The following is a 24,099-nucleotide window of genomic DNA, read 5'->3' as shown; positions in this document are numbered from 1 at the left end:
ACGGATACGGCGCGACCTGCTTGTGGGCACGCGGCATTGCGGAGGAAAATAGTGCCCGCGATTGTAGCACCGCAATCGTAGATTCTCGCTCTGCTGGAAGCGCATCAGATGCCTCTAGTGGCGGCTGCCATAGACTGGTCTATGTGCTTGTTGTACGGGAAGTTAAGTAACGGCGAGCAGAGCGCTTGTGCTGTTTATGGCGGACGACGCCTGAATCGTGGCCACCCGCTAGACACAAGTGTATATCCGGTTGCGTCCGGTCGGCGGTGGAAGTGTATACTGCGGTGACAAACGTCTTTTTGCGAGGTACCTGTCTCCGTTTGTGCATTGCATGCACATTCATTGAGAGCGGCAATTCCTACCGTATTTGAAACAGTCTTGGTCGGTGTCCAGATCGTCGGCGTAGGAGTGCTACCAGATGGACGGTACGGTGGGCTGTGCTTGTGCTCCAACTGACGAGTCCAGGGTGCAGCCGGTGCAAGGGCCCGGAGTGCGAGTATAGGTCAAAGGACTGCAGCTTCACTGAGAATTTCTGTCTGGACTGGCCTGGAAAATCACCTGTCTTCAACCTCATTGAAAGTCTATGGGACATGCTAGAACCGCGGGTAAAATGACGACGTCACCATCCCCGGTCCCTGTTGGTTAGAATCTTTTTATGACCAGTGTACTTACGCCATGTTACATGGCTGTGAGTGGTATACCGTTTCTAGTAGACACATTGGAAAGTCGGCGTTGATACGCCAAAACCTCGAGCAATTTCATTAACAGTGTGGTCACAGACATGTCCAAAACCGATATTTCATTTCTGCCATTTGTGTAATATCCCCACGTCGAATTATGTAACTGTGCGCTGACGCAGTATAACAGACTGGGACACACACACCACTTCACTGCAGTGACTTCCGTCAGCGGATAGTGTCACACGACCGCTTGGTACCAGTTTCAAGATATATACAGTGCTCCAGATCAACTTCTTTACTCTCATAATAGGGTGACTCACACTCTCTCTCGTGAGCTTACCATGCTTGTCTGTGAAAATAGACTATTTACAACTAATTATGAGTTTTAAGGCTTCGTAGCACTTATTACATTCAGTTGGCAATTATAAATAATACATCAAATGAAAGAGCAATTCAAACAGTTTTGTTGGCATGGTATGGAACGATCGAGAGTGACTGAAGAACGTGTTGAACGAGTGACAGTCTTTCACACATCGCTCCAGGAAATCAGTTCAGAGGGCTAGTCTTGAAGTAGCTGCCTGTGTGGAGACTTAAAGAGACGCTTACAACTACGTCCTTGTCGTTTGCAGTCTTACACGCTGTAAAGCCTACAGACAACGGTTTCCATGCCAACTTTTCAGACGAAATGTTGTTGCATAGCGATAAAGAGTTTTTGGATCGTGTCGTCTTCTGTGATGAATCGATATGTGACGTAAGCGGAAATGTGAACACTCGTACTGTGTGCAACTGGGGCTGAGCAGTTCCCCACTAGATGGTGAAATTGCGACGAGACTCCCACAAATTGAATGTTTTTGTGCCATTTTGTAAGATTCACCTTTACATAACGGGTTTTCGCGAAAATATGTTTGACCATGTTTGCGTTTGCCTAACAGAAAGTAACATTTGGCAAGGCTATCGTTACCGACGGAAAATGTAACACCGATTAGTGAGGGAGAGATTTACAACAAGTTATCTCTGAGGACAACTTAATCCGACTACTCTACTTTCACTTAAATTTAATTCAACTATCAAAAACTGTTCAATCATTCACGTACTGGTCTAACAAAAATGGTACCAAAGCACTGCAAAGCAATAAACTTTAACAATAATTTTGGAATAAATGGAAACCAAAAGGTCGCCAGTTCAGTTGGTACCATCTATTCATTGAGTAATTAAAACTCCGAACAACAGTGAGTGCGGAACAGAAGGCTACACACACGTTTGCAGTAACAAAACATGTCACGAAATAATAATGAGAAAGAATTTCAGTTATTAGTTCACTCGGTATTAAACAAAATGAAATTAATTTGGAATAAATAAACCTCACACTGACTGAACGAAGGCTGCCTCCTGTTATGCTAAACAGATGCGTAACCCCGCTTTTGCTAAGTTGGGAGTTGGCAAAGACACACGAAACAAAACTTCAGTTGACTTTAGAATTATTTAAATAAAGGAACTACCACCGAATATCAACACAATTGCAACGCCAGAGTGCGAACCAGGCCCACACATAAAACGGCATCACTGGTTTACGTAAAATTAGTAAGTATGAATAATTGTTTTCTTTTATATAAAATTTTTAGTCTGAACTGAAAGGATTTAATTTACTTTTAGATAACTGAATTTATGTTTGATCTGTAAGAATAATTTTACCTGTAAACAATATTTACCTCAACAGTGAAGTTACTGAGGGACATTAAAAATACTTTTACTTCAGTTTTCAAAATTATTGAAAATATAGAAACTAACTGGCACTGAAATTAATTTTGGTATATTTCTTTCTTCTAAAATAAAAGTTTCAGTAACACGTTATGACATGGCACCTACTTGGTAATAATGACTTGGGATGATTATCAAGTTAAAGTTCCTAAGTTTTGCAGTAATTATTATTAAAACTAGAAGTCCACCAATATCACTGGGTAATGCTGTTACAGTTCTAAAAAAGTGAAGAAATGAAGCTGTAGCCGTCGTCGACAATGCTGCAGTAGCTCCAGACAAAAAACTTGCGAGCACAGATTTGCTTAGCATTGACCATTGGCGGGGCAGGATCTTGATATGAATGGAGCTACGTTTTCATCTGCCGCCGCTTATCAGTTGCTACCGTGCCGCTAATTAAAACTTTTCTTCACACTGGCTTAGCGCGCATCTCCCTCGTCCGATCACAACAGAATACGCAGCGAGTTCTGACGTCACATCGCTCGCTTCCAGAGGCGCCGCTACACACTGTATTTTTACTCTTCGATATACGTCCCCAACATTTCCCTAACCACCACTGACCCAGTGCACATTACAGTTATTTACATTATGATTTACACAGACCAACAAATTTTCTTTATACGTGCATATATCTTTTAATGTTTTCGAGAGAATCAAAATACAATATCTACACCATACAAAGTAAAAGGATTTAAATACGTACGTCTTTGTTAAAGTGTTATAATTTCCCGGCGAAAAGTTTATGGACCTTTCTTTCTTGGTCAAGTGACTATCTCTGAGAAGGTCCAAAGAAGAGGGGCAAGATTCGTGACTGGTACGTTTAGCCATCGCGAGAGCGTTACAAATCTCGTAGAAAGTTTGAAGTGGGGCACATTTGCAGATAGACGATGGGGTAAACGGAAGGGGCTGCTCACTAAATTCCGAAATCCGAACTTCGGCGAGGATGTAGAGCATATATTATCACCACCAACTTTCAAATCGCGCAGTGATCACCAACCAAAGATAAGGGAAATTAGAGCTCGTACTGAGGCATTCAGACAATCGTTTTTCCCTCGCGCGATCCGCGATTGGAACAGAGGGCGGGAGACTTTGACTTTGGCACAAATTGTACCCTCCGCCACACACCGCTTGGTGCCTAGCAGAGTATACAGGGTATTACAAAAAGGTACGGCCAAACTTTCAGGAAACATTCCTCACACACAAATAAAGAAAAGATGTTTTGTGGACATGTGTCCGGAAACGCTTACTTTCCATGTTAGAGCTCATTTTAGTTTCGTCAGTATGTGCTCTACTTCCTCGATTCACCGCCAGTTGGCCCAGTTGAAGGAAGGTAATGTCGACTTCGGTGCTTGTGTTGATATGCGACTCATTGCTCTACAGTACTAGCATCAAGCATATCAGTACGTAGCATCAACAGGTTAGTGTTCATCACGAACGTGGTTTTGCAGTCAGTGCAATGTTTACAAATGCGGAGTTGGCAGATGCCCATTTGATGTATGGATTAGCACGGCGAAATAGCCGTGGTGCGGTACGTTTGTATTGAGACAGATTTCCAGAACGAAGGTGTCCCGACAGGAAGACGTTCGAAGTAATTGATCGGTGTCTTAGGGAGCACGGAACATTCCAGCCTATGACTCGCGACTGGGGAAGACCTAGAACGACGAGGACACCTGCAATGAACGAGGCAATTCTTCGTGCAGTTGACGATAACCCTAATGTCAGCGTGAGAGAAGTTGCTGCTGCACAAGGTAACGTTGACCACGTCACTGTATGGACAGTGCTACGGGAGAACCAGTTGTTTCCGTACCATGTACAGCGTGTGCAGGCACTATCAGCAGCTGATTGGCCTCCACGGGTACACTTCTGCGAATGGTTCATCCAACAATGTGTCAATCCTCATTTCAGTGCAAATGTTCTCTTTACGGATGAGGCTTCATTCCAACGTGATCAAATTGTAAATTTTCACAGTCAACATGTGTGGGCTGACGAGAAGCCGCACGCAGTTGTGCAATCGCGTCATCAACACAGATTTTCTGTGACCGTTTGGGCAGGCATTGTTCATGTCTTGATTGGGCCCCATGTTCTTCCACCTACGCTCAATGGAGCACGTTATCACGATTTCATACGGGATACTCTACCTGTGCTGCTAGAACATGTGCCTTTACAAGTACGACACAACATGTGGTTCATGCACGATGGAGCTCCTGCACATTTTAGTCGAAGTGTTCGTACGCTTCTCAACAACAGATTCGGTGACCGATGGATTGGTAGAGGCGGACCAATTCCATGGCCTCCACGCTCTCCTGACCTCAACCCTCTTGACTTTCATTTATGGGGGCATTTGAAAGCTCTTGCCTACGCAACCCCGGTACCAAATGTAGAGACTCTTCGTGCTCGTATTGGGGACGGCTGTGATACAATACGCCATTCTCCAGGGTTGCATCAGCGCATCAGGGATTCCATGCGACGGAGGGTGGATGCATGTATCCTCGCTAACGGAGGACATTTTGAACATTTCCTGTAACAAAGTGTTTGAAGTCACGCTGGTACGTTGTATTGCTGTGTGTTTCCATTCCATGATTAATGTGATTTGAAGAAAAGTAATAAAATGAGCTCTAACATGGAAAGTAAGCGTTTCCGGACACATGTCCACATAACATATTTTCTTTCTTTGTGTGTGAGGGATGTTTCCTGAAAGTTTGGCCGTACCCTTTTGTAACACCCTGTATATGTAAATATGTAGGTGTAGATCTTGCACTTCTTATCTTGGTGCGCTGGAACTATGGCACTTCCTCAATAGAAAGAAGCTGAATCGCAAATTTTATTTTGCAGTAAGAGGGTGCGCCGCCTCACAGGCATAACTCGGCACGCGATTGGTTCAACGACGTTGCAAACGGCAGCTGCATTGACAGCAAGAGACCGTATGACAGAGCTTGTCTCCCATGACTTCCACACCCACACAATCTAACGCCATACGATTTTCAACTTTCGCGTTACATAAAGGACCATGTGTATGTGCCTCCGCTGCCATCTGATCCATACGACTTTAGACAAAGCATTGTTGCAACAGCTGCAACAGACACACTGACTAAGGTTTGCGGAGAACTCGCCTGTGGACTCCATGTGTGACTAATGCTGCTCACATTGAACACCCGTGTCGGACAAACTGTTTGAGCTGCTGTTTCATTTGTAAATTGAATGTAATAAAAGCTACAAAGCCCTACACTCATTTGGAAACACCCGCTACTTATAACACTCAACGAGAATTCTCCATTTGCGGCGGCGTCAGACACAGATACTTAAAAAGAGAACGGAGAAACGGCTCTGCTGCGGCACTGTCGTAAAGCTGCTAACATGACGAGAATACGAGGACGACGAGACGGCTGAGAAGCAGCGGCGGTCCCGCTGGGCCGTCAGACGCCTGCTGACGGGGGCTCTCCTCATTGCCGCTGCCTGCGCCCTCTTTGATGTAACAGCTTCTCGCTGCTCTCTCTCCCTCTATGCGGACAAGCGACGGTTCGTTGACGCTCACAGCAGATGAACGACTCCACAATCGAGATCTCGTACGAAATGGTGAGCTAGCGGGGAAAAATTACACGGACGATCTGTTAACAAGAGTGCATTTCATTAGGCGAAGATTTATATCCTGCCAAAAAGTTAAATATCTCCAGAAATTGACGATCAACGTTACTGCCGAATGGTGCAGCTAATTCCTGTGAGTGAAGGCGTAGTGCAGCTACACCAGTAACGGTATTCTCTTTTCTGGATCAGTCGTCGTTCTAAGCTACGTCAGTAATTTTATTCAAGGGTAAAAATTACAATAACTCTCCAGAAAATTGTCTTCTTGCAGCGTACGTACTCAAAAATCACAATCCTCGTGCATACCATTATTATAGAACCACGACGCAGATGTACATCTACATCTACATCTACATTGATACTCCGCAAGCCACCCAACGGTGTGTGGCGGAGGGCACTTTACGTGCCACTGTCATTACCTCCCTTTCCTGTTCCAGTCGCGTATGGTTCGCGGGAAGAACGACTGTCTGAAAGCCTCCGTGCGCGCTCTAATCTCTCTAATTTTACATTCGTGATCTCCTCGGGAAGTATAAGTAGGGGGAAGCAATATATTCGATACCTCATCCAGAAACGCACCCTCTCGAAACCTGGCGAGCAAACTACACCGCGATGCAGAGCGCCTCTCTTGCAGAGTCTGCCACTTGAGTTTATTAAACATCTCCGTAACGCTATCACGGTTACCAAATAACCCAGTGACGAAACGCGCCGCTCTTCTTTGGATCTTCTCTATCTCCTCCGTCAACCCGACCTGGTACGGATCCCACACTGATGAGCAATACTCAAGTATAGGTCGAACGAGTGTTTTGTAAGCCACCTCCTTTGTTGATGGACTACATTTTCTAAGCACTCTCCCAATGAATCTCAACCTGGTACCCGCCTTACCAACAATTAGTTTTATATGATCATTCCACTTCAAATCGTTCCGTACGCATACTCCCAGATATTTTACAGAAGTAACTGCTACCAGTGTTTGTTCCGCTATCATATAATCATACAATAAAGGATCCTTCTTTCTATGTATTCGCAATACATTACATTTGTCTATGTTAAGGGTCAGTTGCCACTCCCTGCACCAAGTGCCTATCCGCTGCAGATCTTCCTGCATCTCGCTACAATCTTCCAATGCAGCAACTTCTCTGTACACGACAGCATCATCCGCGAAAAGCCGCATGGAACTTCCGACACTATCTACTAAGTCATTTATATATATTGTGAAAAGCAATGGTCCCATAACACTCCCCTGTGGCACGCCAGAGGTCACTTTAACGTCTGTAGACGTCTCTCCATTGATAACAACATGCTGTGTTCTGTTTGCTAAAAACTCTTCAATCCAGCCACACAGCTGGTCTGATATTCCGTAGGCTCTTACTTTGTTTATCAGGCGACAGTGCGGAACTGTATCGAACGCCTTCCGGAAGTCAAGAAAAATAGCATCTACCTGGGAGCCTGTATCTAATATTTTCTGGGTCTCATGAACAAATAAGGCGAGTTGGGTCTCACACGATCGCTGTTTCCGGAATCCATGTTGATTCCTACATAGTAGATTCTGGGTTTCCAGAAATGACATGATACGTGAGCAAAAAACATGTTCTAAAATTCTACAAGAGATCGACGTAAGAGATATAGGTCTATAGTTTTGCGCATCTGCTCGACGACCCTTCTTGAAGACTGGGACTATCTGTGCTCTTTTCCAATCATTTGGAACCCTCCGTTCCTCTAGAGACTTGCGGTACACGGCTGTTAGAAGGGGGGCAAGTTCTTTCGCGTACTCTGTGTAGAATCGAATTGGTATCCCGTCAGGTCCAGTGGACTTTCCTCTATTGAGTGATTCCAGTTGCTTTTCTATTCCTTGGACACTTATTTCGATGTCAGCCATTTTTTCGTTTGTGCGAGGATTTAGAGAAGGAACTGCAGTGCGGTCTTCCTCTGTGAAACAGCTTTGGAAAAAGGTGTTTAGTATTTCAGCTTTACGCGTGTCATCCTCTGTTTCAATGCCATCATCATCCCGTAGTGTCTGGATATGCTGTTTCGAGCCACTTACTGATTTAACGTAAGACCAGAACTTCCTAGGATTTTCTGTCAAGTCGGTACATAGAATTTTACTTTCGAATTCAATGAACGCTTCACGCATAGCCCTCCTTACGCTAACTTTGACATCGTTTAGCTTCTGTTTGTCTGAGAGGTTTTGGCTGCGTTTAAACTTGGAGTGGAGCTCTCTTTGCTTTCGCAGTAGTTTCCTAACTTTGTTGTTGTACCACGGTGGGTTTTTCCCGTCCCTCACAGTTTTACTCGGCACGTACCTGTCTAAAACGCATTTTACGATTGCCTTGAACTTTTTCCATAAACACTCAACATTGTCAGTGTCGGAACAGAAATTTTCGTTTTGATCTGTTAGGTAGTCTGAAATCTGCCTTCTATTACTCTTGCTAAACAGATAAACCTTCCTCCCTTTTTTTATATTCCTATTAACTTCCATATTCAGGGATGCTGCAACGGCCTTATGATCACTGATTCCCTGTTCTGTACATACAGATTCGAAAAGTTCGGGTCTGTTTGTTAACAGTAGGTCCAATATGTTATCTCCACGAGTCGGTTCTCTGTTTAATTGCTCGAGGTAATTTTCGGATAGTGCACTCAGTATAATGTCACTCGATGCTCTGTCCCTACCACCCGTCCTAAACATCTGAGTGTCCCAGTCTATATCTGGTAAATTGAAATCTCCACCTAAGACTATAACATGCTGAGAAAATTTATGTGAAATGTATTCCAAATTTTCTCTCAGTTGTTCTGCCACTAATGCTGCTGAGTCGGGAGGTCGGTAAAAGGAGCCAATTATTAACCTAGTTCGGTTGTTTAGTGTAACCTCCACCCATAATAATTCACAGGAACTATCCACTTCTACTTCACTACAGGATAAACTACTACTAACAGCGATGAACACTCCACCACCGGTTGCATGCAATCTATCCTTTCTAAACACCGTCTGTACCTTTGTAAAAATTTCGGCAGAATTTATCTCTGGCTTAAGCCAGCTTTCTGTACCTATAACGATTTCAGCTTCGGTGCTTTCTATCAGCGCTTGAAGTTCCGGTACTTTACCAACGCAGCTTCGACAGTTGACAATTAGAATACCGATTGCTGCTTGTTCCCCGCATGTCCTGACTTTGCCCCGCACCCGTTGAGGCTGTTGCCCTTTCTGTACTTGCCCAAGGCCATCTAACCTAAAAAACCGCCCAGCCCACGCCACACAACCCCTGCTACCCGTGTAGCCGCTTGTTGCGTGTAGTGGACTCCTGACCTATCCAGCGGAACCCGAAACCCCACCACCCTATGGCGCAAGTCGAGGAATCTGCAGCCCACACGGTCGCAGAACCGTCTCAGCCTCTGATTCAGACCCTCCACTCGGCTCTGTACCAAAGGTCCGCAGTCAGTCCTGTCGACGATGCTGCAGATGGTGAGCTCTGCTTTCATCCCGCTAGCGAGACTGGCAGTCTTCACCAAATCAGATAGCCGCCGGAAGCCAGAGAGGATTTCCTCCGATCCATAGCGACACACATCATTGGTGCCGACATGAGCGACCACCTGCAGATGGGTGCACCCTGTACCCTTCATGGCATCCGGAAGGGCCCTTTCCACATCTGGAATGACTCCCCCCGGTATGCACACGGAGTGCACATTGGTTTTCTTCCCCTCTCTTGCTGCCATTTCCCTAAGGGGCCCCATTACGCGCCTGACGTTGGAGCTCCCAACTACCAGTAAGCCCACCCTCTGCGACTGCCCGGATCTTGCAGACTGAGGGGCAACCTCTGGAACAAGACAAGCAGCCATGTCAGGCCGAAGATCAGTATCAGCCTGAGACAGAGCCTGAAACCGGTTCGTCAGACAAACTGGAGAGGCTTTCCGTTCAGCCCTCCGGAATGTCTTTCGCCCCCTGCCACACCTTGAAACGACCTCCCACTCTACCACAGGTGAGGGATCAGCCTCAATGCGGGCAGTATCCCGGGCAACCACAGTCGTAGTCCGATCAGGGGATGCGTGGGACGAGCTGGCCGTCCCCGACAAACCCCCATCCCGACCCCCACAGTGATGCCCATTGGCAACAGCCTCAAGCTGTGTGACCGAAGCCAACACTGCCTGAAGCTGGGAGCGAAGGGATGCCAACTCAGCCTGCATCCGAACACAGCAGTTGCAGTCCCTATCCATGCTAAAAACTGTTTTGCTAAGAACGTCTGAACTAATCTACAGAGAGCGCAAACAAATCGACAAAATTTAAACGATTATTAAAATACAAGATTGCCTAGTAAATGCAGTAATGCTGCTACTTGCGCACTGCTGACACTGCTCGGCGGCGGAAGGAGACTAAGCGAAATTACACTATTCAGGTACTAAAACACGATGCTACACTCTCAAATACTATAATACGCTCGAAATTTATGAATTAAACAATGCAAGTACCAAAAACACGCAAAGAAATTAAGAATTAAACTATGTAACAAACGAGTGAGCTAGGAGTATACGACTTGCTGCTCAGCTGCTTATCCAACGGCGGCAGGGAGCACACTGACTGCGACCAACCGACACTGGCCGTTCAAAACAAAACAGTAGACAAACGACTACGCGAATTTACACTATTCAGGTACTAAAACGCGATGCTACAACTCTCAAATACTATAATACGCTCGAAATTTATGAATTAAACAATGCAAGTACCAAAAACACGCAAAGAAATTAAGAATTAAACTATGTAACAAATGAGTGAGCTAGGAGTATACGACTTGCTGCTGCAGCTGCTTATCCAACGGCGGCAGGGAGCACACTGACTGCGACCAACCGACACTGGCCGTTCAAAACAAAACAGTAGACAAACGACTACGCGAATTTACACTATTCAGGTACTAAAACGCGATGCTACAACTCTCAAATACTATAATACGCTCGAAATTTATGAATTAAACAATGCAAGTACCAAAAACACGCAAAGAAATTAAGAATTAAACTATGTAACAAATGAGTGAGCTAGGAGTATACGACTTGCTGCTGCAGCTGCTTATCCAACGGCGGCAGGGAGCACACTGACTGCGACCAACCGACACTGGCCGTTCAAAACAAAACAGTAGACAAACGACTACGCGAATTTACACTATTCAGGTAATAGTCGTCTTCCGTCTGGTTCCCACGGGAGCTTGGAACCTACTTCGTCTGTTCGCACACCACTTTCGGAGTCTCAAAGCCAAATTAACTGCAACAGCTCGTTGATCACTCTCACTGTAGCACTGAGGTAGGCAAATAGTTTGCGCGTGTGACGCTGCATAATTTCTGGTCAATGCACAAGTAAAGGCTCATTTCGATTATTTAAACTTTTAATGTGTTACAGTTATCCACTGAAACTAGGGAGCAGAAGCGAATGCACAGCGTCTGAAATTTTCATTTCGAATGTAAGATACGAGACTGCCAGAATTAAACATACAAAAAGAAACATGACATGGTTAGTTTTCGCTCCACTCGTAGGTACTATTTCTATTTATCACATGAATCTGTTGTAGGGTTAAATCTTTTGTGAGACTACATCTTTGTGGATTTAAATCTTTTATAGGGCTGTTGTAGTAATAGTTTTGCTTATCTCAGTCTTCAACTCCATCTTCGGACGGTGAAACAGGATGCAAGGAGGAGGTTTACTTCACATCTAAATTGTTACTTACTCTGAAAGTAAGTATTTTGACAGTCGACACACTACAATAGTATCATCTAGCGCATATGAATTAAATTTTATTTGATCACCTGAGATGTATTATTTCTTGTAAGAAACACTGTGTTTGATACATACCATCTGCTGAACTGAAAATAAGTAGTGATCTAATTACCGGTTATCGGTTCCAAAATCTTCCACCGATGCAGACTTATTTTCCTCAGACTAATGCAGTGAGTTCTCTGGAAGGCTAAACGATGACAAAGAATATTGGTTCTAGAGACGGACAGATGATTGAATAACGCTACAACAGTGTAACATTGCACAACACAACAATACTTTGCATCTGACAATGCAGTGTGTGTGTGTGTGTGTGGAGGGGCTGAACGGGTTTTCAGAGACCGATAGAGCCATTGTTCGCAGCCATGTGTGAAAGACACGTAATCACTGGTACTAGCAGCCAGAGCGCGCGAATGCCTAGTCTGTGTTTTGTATTGTCATGCTGAATGCACTTGTATTATTTGTTCCGCTTCTCTGCACACCAGTACTAATTACAATTTCTCTTTTCTTCTCTTTCATGCCTTCCGCAGCTGGACTGCGCTGTAAGTATAACCTGACCACTATAGAAGTAGAATATTTAGCTGTTGTACAGCAGTCTAGTCTAAGAATTTTTTTCATTTGGTTAGTAATGCATGGCAGCCAGTAGTTTCAGTGGTTTTTCTTTATGCATGGTATAGATAAAGTCTGCATTCTACGCTAAGTTTTTACCTGCTGAAAAACGTTTTTTTAAATTCCAGATTTGTATTACATATGTTTTAAAATCCAGCATCAAACATTCATAATGATGTAGTAAATACTGAAATTTCATTCAGTGGACTGCATTCTTTTGAAATAACTGGAATTTCAGCACGACTGCTCAATGTTGGCAGGAGTAATTCAGTTTACATTTTGTTAAATTGGTGTATAAAAGTTCGTAGCGTTTTTCTATATGTTTAATAAACACAACAGATACACGTAACAGAGACTTTAATCATCAATAGCATATTCTCCTTCACTATCCACAACAGTCTGCCAACGCTAGGGTAACTTTTCGATTCCGCGACTGTATAAATCACGTAGTTTTGAGGCGAAGAACTTGTTGAGCCTTGTTCGGAGCGCTTTTTCATCCGAAAAGGAAGTTCCGTGGAAAATCTGGAAATTTGTGGGAAGTTCCTATGGGACCAAGCTGCTGCGGTCATCAATCCCCAGGCTTACACACTACTTAATCTAACTTAAACTAACTAACGCTAAGGGCGACACACACACCCATGCCCGAGGGAGGACTCGAACCTCCGGCGGGGGAAGCCGCTCGAACCGTGGCAAGCAGCCCCAGACCACGCGGCTACCCAGAGCGGCGGGAGTTCCTTGAAGGTTGTTCGACAGAGAGCGGAAAAACGTGAAAATCCGAGGGTGCAAGATCAGGTGAATAAGGTGGATGCGGGATGACTTCCCAACACAACTCCTGTATAGTCTTTTTACTCAGTCTCGCAGAATGCAAGAAGGCGTGGTCATGGAGAAGCATGACGCCTCGCAGTCTTCCAATGCTCCTGGTCGTTATTCTTTGATTGCGTCTGCAAGACGTCTCAGTCATCGGTCATAAGTGTCAGCAATGATGCTTACATATGGGGGAAGCAATTGATAGAACACCACACCGTCGCTGTTCCACCAGATTCATGTAATTATCTTTCGTGAGTGTGCTCAGGTCTTTGTACGGGGAACTGATGCTTTGTTTGACCTGAAGCATTCTTTTCTTTCACTTATGTTAGCATGAAAACTCCAATTCTCGTCACCTATACCGACACAGCACAGAAGTGGCCGGAGTTGTTCGCGAGCCAGTTGACGGACAAGCGGATATGCACGTATGCCTACCCGTTGATTTGTGTGATTTTAGCTTAGAGTATGCGGTACCACACACCCGATTTATGAACCTTCCCCATTCCGTGCAAATGCCGCACGATGGTCTAATGACGACAGTTCATCACTTTTGCCAATGACCTGGATCATTGCGGATTAACACGGTTAAACTATCTTCATCGAACCCCGAAAGTCTTTGCAAACGTGAAGAGTCACTAATGTCAAAACGATACTCCTTAAGGGGCTCTGAAACGCCCTATACTTGCAATGTTAAAATAACGCTCATAAATTACATCTTTCCTCACAAAGTATTTGAGGTAGGAAGTTGAACTTTTTACAGATTATTTATTGGAATATGGGCTACAACTTAACACAGGGATTTTACAAAATTTTAGTTCAGTTATTAAAGATGATTTTTTTTTCAATTGTAATGAAAATTCACAACATTTTTTTGCAATTTTTTATTTATGTATTCAAAAATATACAGTTTTTTGGAAAAAGGCTGTGTTAAATTATGCAGAAGGTAGTGTGTAACATTTACTGAAAGTTTGAAACAAATATGTTTGGAAGATCCTTAGAAAACATGTAATTAGTATGAGAAAATAAAAGTTTTGGGAATCGAGCGACAAAGATTGGATTAACTTTTTAGTGCATTCCAGGTCCATAGGATGGATTATCTTCATCCTCTGCAAACTCCTCCTCCAGCTTCCTCTTGTTCCTCCTCCTGTTTACTCTTGCTTGTATTTCTAGACTCTTTACAGCCCTGTCTGCAGTCCGAAGGCGTTCCTTGTCTAAAGCAAGCATCGCTCGTTGTTGTGTTCGTAGATTTTGCTACCATTTTCTTCAGTTGCAGTTACTGCAACACTGTTCCAAAAGGTGGTCATGTATGAACACTTATCACATTTCAGTTGTATTTCACTAGCAAGTCCTACGTGCTTTATTATGGAGAGTTCCAGACCAACTTCACTACAATGAATACATCTTACACAGTTTGAAAAATTCCTTTGAGAACCTACATATCAAATATTTCATTCATATCCGATTCGCCCATAAAACATTCATAGTTGAACCAAGCTTCTTCTGTAAGTATTTTCTTTCCCACTTTGACTGCTATGGGCAGGTGTACTTGAGAGGTTAGGTTCACTCACTTGGTTATCGTCTTTATTGTTTACAGTAATAACACATACTTTTGGCTTTCCAACATTTCTCCTTTTCTTAAAAGCCTTCAGAGGATTTCTAATAACTCTACTTTTACTCATTATTATACTTCAACAAAACAGAGATTCAAGAAACAGAATTAATTACGAATATTTTAGAGATAACGACAGAGTAAATAAACATGAAACAATCGACAATCACACCAGCGATATATATTGAACCATCACAGGTTAGCCACAACACATACTTTATCTCACATCACTAAAATGTACCTGATGAACACGGACGTTAATAATAACACCATTTGACAGCAGTTTAACAGCGCCACAGTGGGTCACGCCCATGTAGAACACATTTCAAAAAAAATTTAAAAACAGTTATTGTCTTCGGAATTGAATAAATTATATATATATTAAAAGGCAATAGTCTGCAGATTCAGAAAACGCAAAAAAGTAAAAATTGAACTTTTCATGATTTTGAGCCTTTCCGGAGCCCCTTAAAACCAGAGAAATACTTCTTTCCCGTTTTCTGTACAGTGATGATATCTCCATACAGGGCGCAAGTGTTTATGATTGTCTCTGCTGCTGTTACCCCTCTACTGAATTCAAACTCAGCTCGCCCTATTTGCCCAAGAAATTCACAGTGCCGTAGACACTGGCGAGCAGATTGATGCCGTATTCCTGGACTTCAGGAAGGGATTTGATACGGTTCCGCACTTACGTTTAGTGAAAAAAATACGAGCTTACGGAATATCGGACCAGGTTTGTGATTGGATTCAGGATTTCCTAGAAGAAAGAACACAACATGTCATTCTTAACGGTTCAAAATCTGCAGATGTAGAGGTAATTTCGGGAGTACCGCAGGGAAGCGTGATAAGACCTTTATTGTTTACAATATACATAAATGACTTAGTTGACAACATCGGTAGCTCCGTGAGGCTATTTGCAGATGACACGGTTGTCTACAAGAAAGTAGCAACATCAGAAGACTCGTACGTACTCCAGGAGGACCTGCAGAGGATTAATGCATGGTGCGACAGCTGGCAGCTTTCCCTAAACGTAGATAAATGTAATATAATGCGCATACATAGGGGCAGAAATCCATTCCAGTACGATTATGCCATAGGTGGTAAATCATTGGAAGCGGTAACGACCGTAAAATACTTAGGAGTTACTATCCGGAGCGATCTGAAGTGGAATGATCACATAAAACAAATAGTGGGAAAAGCAGGCGCCAGGTTGAGATTCACAGGAAGAATTCTAAGAAAATGTGACTCATCGACGAAAGAAGTAGCTTACAAAACGCTTGTTCGTCCGATTCTTGAGTATTGCTCATCAGTATGGGACCCTTACCAGGTTGGACTAATAGAAGAGATAGACATGATCCAGCGAAAAGCAGCGCGATTCGTCATGGGGACATTTAGTCAGCACGAGAGCGTTACGGAGATGCTGAACAAGCTCCAGTGGCGGACACTTCAAGAAAGGCGTTACGCAATACGGAGAGGTTTATTATCGAAATTACGAGAGAGCACATTCCGGGAAGAGATGGGCAACATATTACTACCGCCCACATATATCTCGCGTAATGATCACAACGAAAAGATCCGAGAAATTAGAGCAAATACGGAGACTTACAAGCAGTCGTTCTTCCCACGCACAATTCGTGAATGGAACAGGGAAGGGGGGATCAGATAGTGGTACAATAAGTACCCTCCGCCACACACCGTAAGGTGGCTCGCGGAGTATAGATGTAGATGTAGATGTAGATGAAGAATACATCGGATATGTTCCGATTTCTCCGCTTGACACTCCATTTCTAGCGTCCACAGCTTCACTCACTATCTCCAAATGACAAAATGGCAATAGGTAAACTCAAATAGCAACAATAAATCTTCCTGGCAGAATGAAATTTTCACTCTGCAGACTCGGGACCTGTGCCTTTCGCGGGGAAATGCTCTACCAAATGAGCTACCCAAGCGCGACTCACGCCCCGTCCTCACAGCTTTACTTCCGCCAGTACCTCGTCTCCTACTTTCCAAACTTCACAGAAGCTCTTCTGTGAACCTTGCAGAACTTGCACTCCTGGAAGAAAGGATATTTCGGAGACATGGCTTAGCCACAGCCTGGGGGATGTTTACAGAATGAAATTTTCACTTCGCAGGGGAGTTGCGCTGATATGAAATTTCCTGGTAGGTTCGCAGGACAGCTTTTGTAAAGTTTGGAAGGTAGGAGATGAGGTACTGGCAGAAGTAAAGCTGTGAGGACGGGGCATGAGTCGTGCTTGGATAGCTCAGTTGGTAGAGAATTTGCCAGCGAAAGGCAAAGATCCCGAGTTGGAGTCTCGGTCCGGCACACAGTTTTAATCTGCCAGAAAATTTCATAACAGCGCACACTCCGCTGCAGAGTGCAAATTTCATTCTGGAAACATCCCCCAGGCTGTGGCTAAGCCATGTCTCCGAAATATCCTTTCTTCCAGGAGTGCTGGTTCTGCAAGTTTCGCAGAAGGGCTTCTGTGACGTTTGGAAAGTAGGAGACGAGGTACTGGCGGAAGTAAAGCCGTGAGGACGGGGCATGAGTCGTGATTGGGTAGCTCAGTTGGTAGAGCATTTGCCCGCGAAAGGCAAAGGTCCCGAGTTCGAGTCTCGGTCCGGCCGACAGTTTTAATCTGTCAGGAAAGTTTCAATCTTCCTGGCAGATTAAAACTGTGTGCCGGACCGAGACTCGAACTTGAGACCTTTGCCTTTCACGGTCCCGAGTTTGAGTCTCGGTCTGGCACAGTTGTAATCTGCCAGCAAGATTCATATCAGGACACACTCCGCTGTAGAGTGAAAATTTTACTCTAGCAACAGTGAACTACAAATAAAAGATGACAAACGATAAACAAACTCGTAGCAAGCGGAATAGCAACATGAAAAACAAAGACGCTACTAACTTATGCACCAGCGTAATACATTTCTTGCAAACAACCCCATTTCCTAACTCGTAAAAGGTATGTGACAACACTGCACTACGATGTACCGCTCAGTGAACAATGTAAGTCCTCTCAGGCGTTAATCACGTGGGACTACTGAGAGCGTTCATGCCGTTGAGTATGGATTCGCTTTAGGTTTTCGACTTCGACTTTACGTAATAGTAGTAGGATCTCGACCAACGGGAGCAGCAATATTACTATTATACTGCATTAATTGTAGGCCATGGTCCTGCCCCTGTCGAATTCCGACCGAGACGTTAGATGTTTCTCTTTCTTTGACGAGCCGTAACACGGCTTCCTAAAAGCAAACGACATGCAAATGCGACTGAGAACCCGCTGCGTAATTTCTTTCTCTCTCTCTCTCTCTCTCTCTCTCTCTCTCTCATCAATCGCAAGTTACATTTGCATGTTGTTTGTGAGAAGTCCTGTTATGGCTCGTCAAAGAAAGAGACACATCTACCACCTCGTGTAGGAACTGGACAGCGGCAGGACCGTGAGCGATAGTTACTGCGGTATATTGTTCTGCAATTTTGCTGCCCGAGTTGGTTGAGATCCCACGTCTGTCACGTGATTCCGAAATCGATGACTTAAGGCGGACCCATACTCAAGGCCATGCAGGATCTCAGAAGTCCCACGTGATTAGCGCCTGAGAGGACATACATTGTTCACTCAGTGGTACAGCGTCGTACGGCTTCGTCACGTACCTTGCGTCAATAAACGGCGTTGTTTGCAAGAAATATCCACACAGACAGTGGGACGATGTGTGGAGCAACACCGACTGTCTGCACGGCGACCGTTGTTACGGATTTTCGTGGTGTTACAGCAAATACAGGTGTGTCGATAGTGATGCACCCAACAACACTACGAGACACAGGACTGGCACCATATCGTACGTTGAGATGCATCCTGGTTCTGCGTGCAGTATCTGAATTTAAGTACGCTTGTGTGGAGGCTGCATGGGGAATGAAAGTTGCCAGATGGCATTTAAAACGTTATATGGGCCCAGCACTTTCTGTGATGGTATGTGGTGCCATTGGGTGCATAACACGATCACCTCTGGTTTACATAGTCAGTAATCTGATCTGTAGGTGTTACAAATCTAAGTGTTAAGCCAGTTGGCTGTGCACTGCCTGTGAGGTCTCTGTGATGTTATCTTTCAACAAGATAACGCAGGGCCGCGTGTTGACCGTGCTATCCTCGCCTACCTCGATGCAGAAAATGATCGACCACTGCTCTAGCTTGCAGATTTTCGAGATCTCGCACCCGCTGGAAACATCTGGTCACAGCTTGCCGAGATAGTTGAGTGCCTTCTCTCACCAGGTGCATCGATTGATGTACTCTGCCGAAGAGCTGAAGCAGCATGTATTGACTTTCTCGCTTCTGTCAGCAAAGTTTAGTTCGACTCAGCGCCCGGCTGTCTTAGAACCATTGCAGCTGCCAGAGGGGGGCACCTTTGTTAACTGAAATTGCCGCTCTGTGGAACCCCAATTTTAATAGTGTATATTTCCTACCAAACTATATACGCACAAAAACTAAAATTTCATTATTTGCTATTCGTCCAAGGGGGGCAGTGTATTTACATTCATCTGCCTCAATTATTCGGTGCAAGTACCTCTCATAAGTATCACGTTTTAACATCTTCTTAAAAATGTAACAAATCCAGATACATAAGTTCACTGAGTTAACTCCTTTTAAAAAGAAAGAGTCATGGGGACTAATCACAAAAAGGAAAGAGGAAAACATGACCTAACGTCCCGTCGACGACGAGGATGTTACAGAAACTCGGATTACATGAGATGAATAAAGAAGTCGTTCATGAGCTTCCCACAGAAACCCTCCCAGTTAGAGTTGTAAAACTAACATAGGCTATTGTAGATCATCACAAATAACCGAAGACTACGTAACTTTCCTAGTATCTTAGGTTAGTTAAGGTCATACCCGAGTTACCCGTATATTAGGTCTGTTGCACAGCTATCGGGCGTTACCACATAACGATCGCATTCTTTACGTATGCGATCAGTGTCTCACTACGATGCCTCTTTAGAAATTAAGGTCCAATCGAGCGCGAAATGAAAACCACAGTGAAAATCCGATGAAGTGTTGCACATGCGTGAGTTCTGAGCGCACTGTGAACACGTAAAGATGTCTAGGTAAATAGTGACTCCCGCCAAGCATGATGCCGTGGTGAGAGATTTCACCTGATTTCATGCAGCCCACATAACATTGCTGTCATGCGGTTCTTTCTTCATAACAGTTCTAGGGTGCACTTTGCAGGGGTAATGAAGATGCTCCTGCAGCGTTTTCGATGGGAAATGTTTCAACACCCACAAAGCAGCACATAATTAGCTCCTCTGAGTTTCATCTGTGCTCAGTGAACCGCTGGCTATGAAAACTACCTTTTGGCACTGATAAAGAGCTACAGACCAGCGTAGAGAACTATCGCGAAGCACAGGCAGCTGCCTTCTATGACGAGGTTATGGGAAGTTGGTACAACGCGACGACATATGTCTAGAATGATGTGCGGCTCCAGTTACGTGCAACACAAACAGCCAAACAGACACACAAAAAGAGAAATTGTCAACTCCCAGTTTTTCTTTTACACGTTCATGTATATATCTTTCCCTACCAATGCCAGCAGTACGACCCGTAATCCTACCACTTACTATGTCATTTGGGCAGCGTAGCAAAACTAGTGAACCGTAGTCCTAATGGAGTTCAACTCTACTTCCGGAATTTGCAGCAGTTATTTAGGGAAGCAACGGAGAACCCAGACTTTGGATGGCTGGATGGCAATCTGAACGATGTGGTTCCCAGTTTACAGTGTCTTAACCACTCCACCCTTTGAAACCACCAATTTCTAGTGACACAAACAATGTGTTAAATTGACAACAACAGTGAGAACCGTTCATAAACACCTCTATAAGGGCTGATGCTGTGCAGCACGTATGGTACCAAGTTTTCTGGGCTAACTTTAATAGAATCGCAGAAGATTCGTGATATAGGAAGAAGTACAGTTTTTGAGATGATTATGAAGCAAATGCCTATTAAGCAGAGAACACACCGTATAGTACCAGTATAGACCCCGTAAAATATTAAGACGCCGGACTGTTTATATATAACACCTACTTTAATGTCAACACGTTCAATAAAGTTTCTGTTGTTATTAGTGAATAATATTACCCGCCGTTATTGTACAAAGATTCTTTTATTCAAACAGTCAATAATTCTTTGTCCTTTATATTTCACTACTATGCGTTTCTATATTATTTCTGTGTTTACTTTTTGAATACATGTGTATGTCCCAGGCTGATACAGATATTTTTACAATAGCTCTCACCATCAGAGTGAACAAGACCTAACTGATGCTCTTGTAGCAAGTAGGTCTGGAGAAATTAAACGAAGTATAATAAGTATAATGGCAATGAATAACGGCTTTTTATTAGTACTTTCAGAAAGACAAACAGTTTTATCCCATCTGAGGTGACTATCGGACGAGAACGATATAAATTTTGGCATTTAACAAAGTAAAACAGTTACTGAGGCGATGAAACGGTGACACTATGTATACAACTAATTACAACTGTATTATGTATTCAACTAATATCTGCAGATTAGTAGCCTCACTGTACAACGAAAACTTTAACTTGTTCACTAATATAAGATTTCATTCATCGTTTTCTGCTTAAGTCCAACAACACACCTCATGTGAATCATCATCCTTTTTGTCCAAGTGATGTGACAATTAACGTAAATTTTACGGCTGTCAAAAATTTAGGAAGAGGGTTCGATACCCTTCGCAACAAGTATGCTAACGATTGACGCTATACGAGTAAATACAGCTGTTTGATCACCAGTACTTTTTTAATCCAAACGACTTAGTGTCACGACAGAAGCTACCATCTCTGCTGTGGCTCCTTTCCATCATCGTAAAATGGCTTTATGCTTACATCTCCAGAAACATTCCGAAAAGCAGTGTGGACTGTGTTCCATGAGCACGTATGCTCACGGTTATTAGGGCCATTCAAAGCAGAGCATCGTGTTACACAAAAAGAAGCCCAAATGTGACGGCGCCTGCAACTGGCGCAAAACTTAGGCGCTACGTGTGTGGCGGGCACTATATGTTAAAGGCGCTTCGTCTGGATGTGCAGTTGCAAAATACGGGATTTTGGCCAACGCAATGTGGAGTTCATGCTTAACTTGCGCTTTTATAAATGAGAAATGGCTGTTTCATAGAGGCGGTATTTATTGTACGTTTTACACAAATTGCATCCGAACTATTGACGTAGCTGTCAAGTTGAATTTTGTTACGCAGTTACGGCGCACATAAAATAATAACTATAATAATTCGCTGGCAAACTATTTGTTGACCTGCATTTGCGAATCGTCAGTATACAAACTCCCGTACTTCAACGCGATTTTATGACATGCTATTTACATCATATGCTCACATAAAAATCGCTTATTCGCGCATTATTTAGCGTCCCATGCTAACGACAGAAATTACTGTATTCAGATAGCTCCTTCGTATTAGCCTGCCTCTAGAATTTCTACTCGTAGATTCAGCTGCGGGGTTACTTTGCCGACAGCATTTTTCTGATCTAGAGGAAGCCATCATTGCCATATATATAACATCAACTGGTGATATGTAGCGGGACCTCAAGATTTGCCAGAAAAGCAGATAACCTTCAATTATCGTGAAATTTCTTCGACACTACTGCATGCTTACAAGTGTAGTTTTGAATTTTGAGTTATTCCTGCTTTTATGGTAACTTAACCTCACGACTACAGAAGGAACTTTACTCCAACTACTGCAACCCATATCCATTTTAACCTGCTAACCTTATTCATCCCATTACCTCCCTTTACAATTTTAACATCCCACACTTTCCCCCTTTGTCGAATTGACGATTCCTTGTAGTTTCAGAGCGTGTCCTGTCAACACACGAATTATCTTAGTCAGGTTGTCCCATAAATTTCTTTTTTCCCCAGTTCGATTCAGTACCTCTCATCTGTTATTTGTTATCTTATACTGTTTTATTGTTTGAATTTCATATCTTTCGGGTTTCACTTCAGTATAAGACTACGCTCCGCCAAAGCATCTTAAGAAAAATTTCCTAATAATTAAATTTATATTATATGTTAACAAATCATCTTATTCAGAAATACTTATCTTGCTATACCCAATTTGCATTTTGTATCTTCAGTACTTCAGCCATTGTGAGGTATTCTGTTGCCTAAATAGCAAAACTCATATACTATTCTAACTTGATTCTCACAGCATCGTCTGAAGTTCTTGAAGTGCATTCCATAAAACTTGTTTTACTTTTGACGATGTTTATTTTATAACGTCTTTTCAGCGCAATCACTTAAACGCAAGTGCTCTTCCAAGACATGTGCTGTCTTTGACAGAACTGCAATGTCATCCGCACACTTCGAAGTTTTAATTTTTTCTCCTTGAACCATATTTCCATTTACAGGTTCCCTTTACAGGTTGTTGAATCTAAGGATTAAAGAACGTCGGTGACTACAACTCTGTCTCAACCCCTTCCCGACTAATGCTTCCCTGTCATGTCCATCGACTGATTTCTGTACGAAGATTTGAACACCCCTATGTTACCTTTATTTTAGCTTGCTATCTTCAGAATTTCGAAACGTCAGTTTTAATCAACATCGTCTAAAACTTTTTATAAATCTAAAAGTGCTGTAAATAGACGTTTTCCCTTCTTGAACTATCTTCTGAGAAAAGTTGTTGGGCCATTATTGCCACGCATGTTGCTACACTTATCCTCTAATCAAACTCATCTTCCTCAAGATTGACTTCTTCAAGCTTCTCCATGCTTGTGTTAATAATTCGTGACTGTATTTTGTAAGCATGACTTATTAATAAAATGATTGTTTCTAACATTCACACCTGTGTCAGCACCTGCTTTCTTTGGAATTGTAATTATTATAATCCTCTTCAAGTATGAGGGAATTTCACACGTATCATATATCATGCGCACCAGATGGAATAGTTTTGTCAAGGGTGGATATGCCAAGGATATCACTTGTTCTCAGGGAATGTCCTTTACTCCAGGAGCCTTGTTTCTACTTCGATCTTTCAGTGCTTCGGCAAATTCATCTCGCTGTATCACGTCTCCCACCATTTTTCATTTCCATCTATTTCTCTTTCGATGATTTGTCTTCAAGTTTAATTTCAATGTACTCTTTTCTAGAGTCATTAGTCTTCTGACTGGTTTTATGCATCTCACCACGAATTCCTCAAGTGTACCAGCCTCTACGCCTCAGAGTAGCTGCTGCACCGTACATTCTCGATTATAAGTTGGATATATTCCAATTTCTATCTTATTCTGCATTTTTTACGAGGTGTGTGAGAAA

The 24,099-nt window shown here is 43.3% G+C and overlaps 1 protein-coding gene across 1 annotated transcript in view; it reads left to right on the top strand.

The window, feature by feature from the left end:
- The window catches only part of LOC124616289 (neural-cadherin-like), a 966,400-nt gene that overhangs the window by 529,285 nt on the left and 413,016 nt on the right, over positions 1-24,099 (top strand). The window contains exon 3 of the mRNA XM_047144591.1: positions 12,291-12,302. Coding sequence (XP_047000547.1) covers positions 12,291-12,302 — 12 coding nt within the window. The remainder of the gene's footprint in view (positions 1-12,290; positions 12,303-24,099) is intronic.

This window comes from Schistocerca americana, chromosome 5 (genome assembly GCF_021461395.2).
Source record: "Schistocerca americana isolate TAMUIC-IGC-003095 chromosome 5, iqSchAmer2.1, whole genome shotgun sequence".
Taxonomy (NCBI): Eukaryota; Metazoa; Arthropoda; class Insecta; order Orthoptera; family Acrididae; genus Schistocerca; species Schistocerca americana.
The sequence above is the reverse complement of the archived record's forward strand: the minus strand, read 5'-3'. Positions and strand labels throughout refer to the sequence as shown.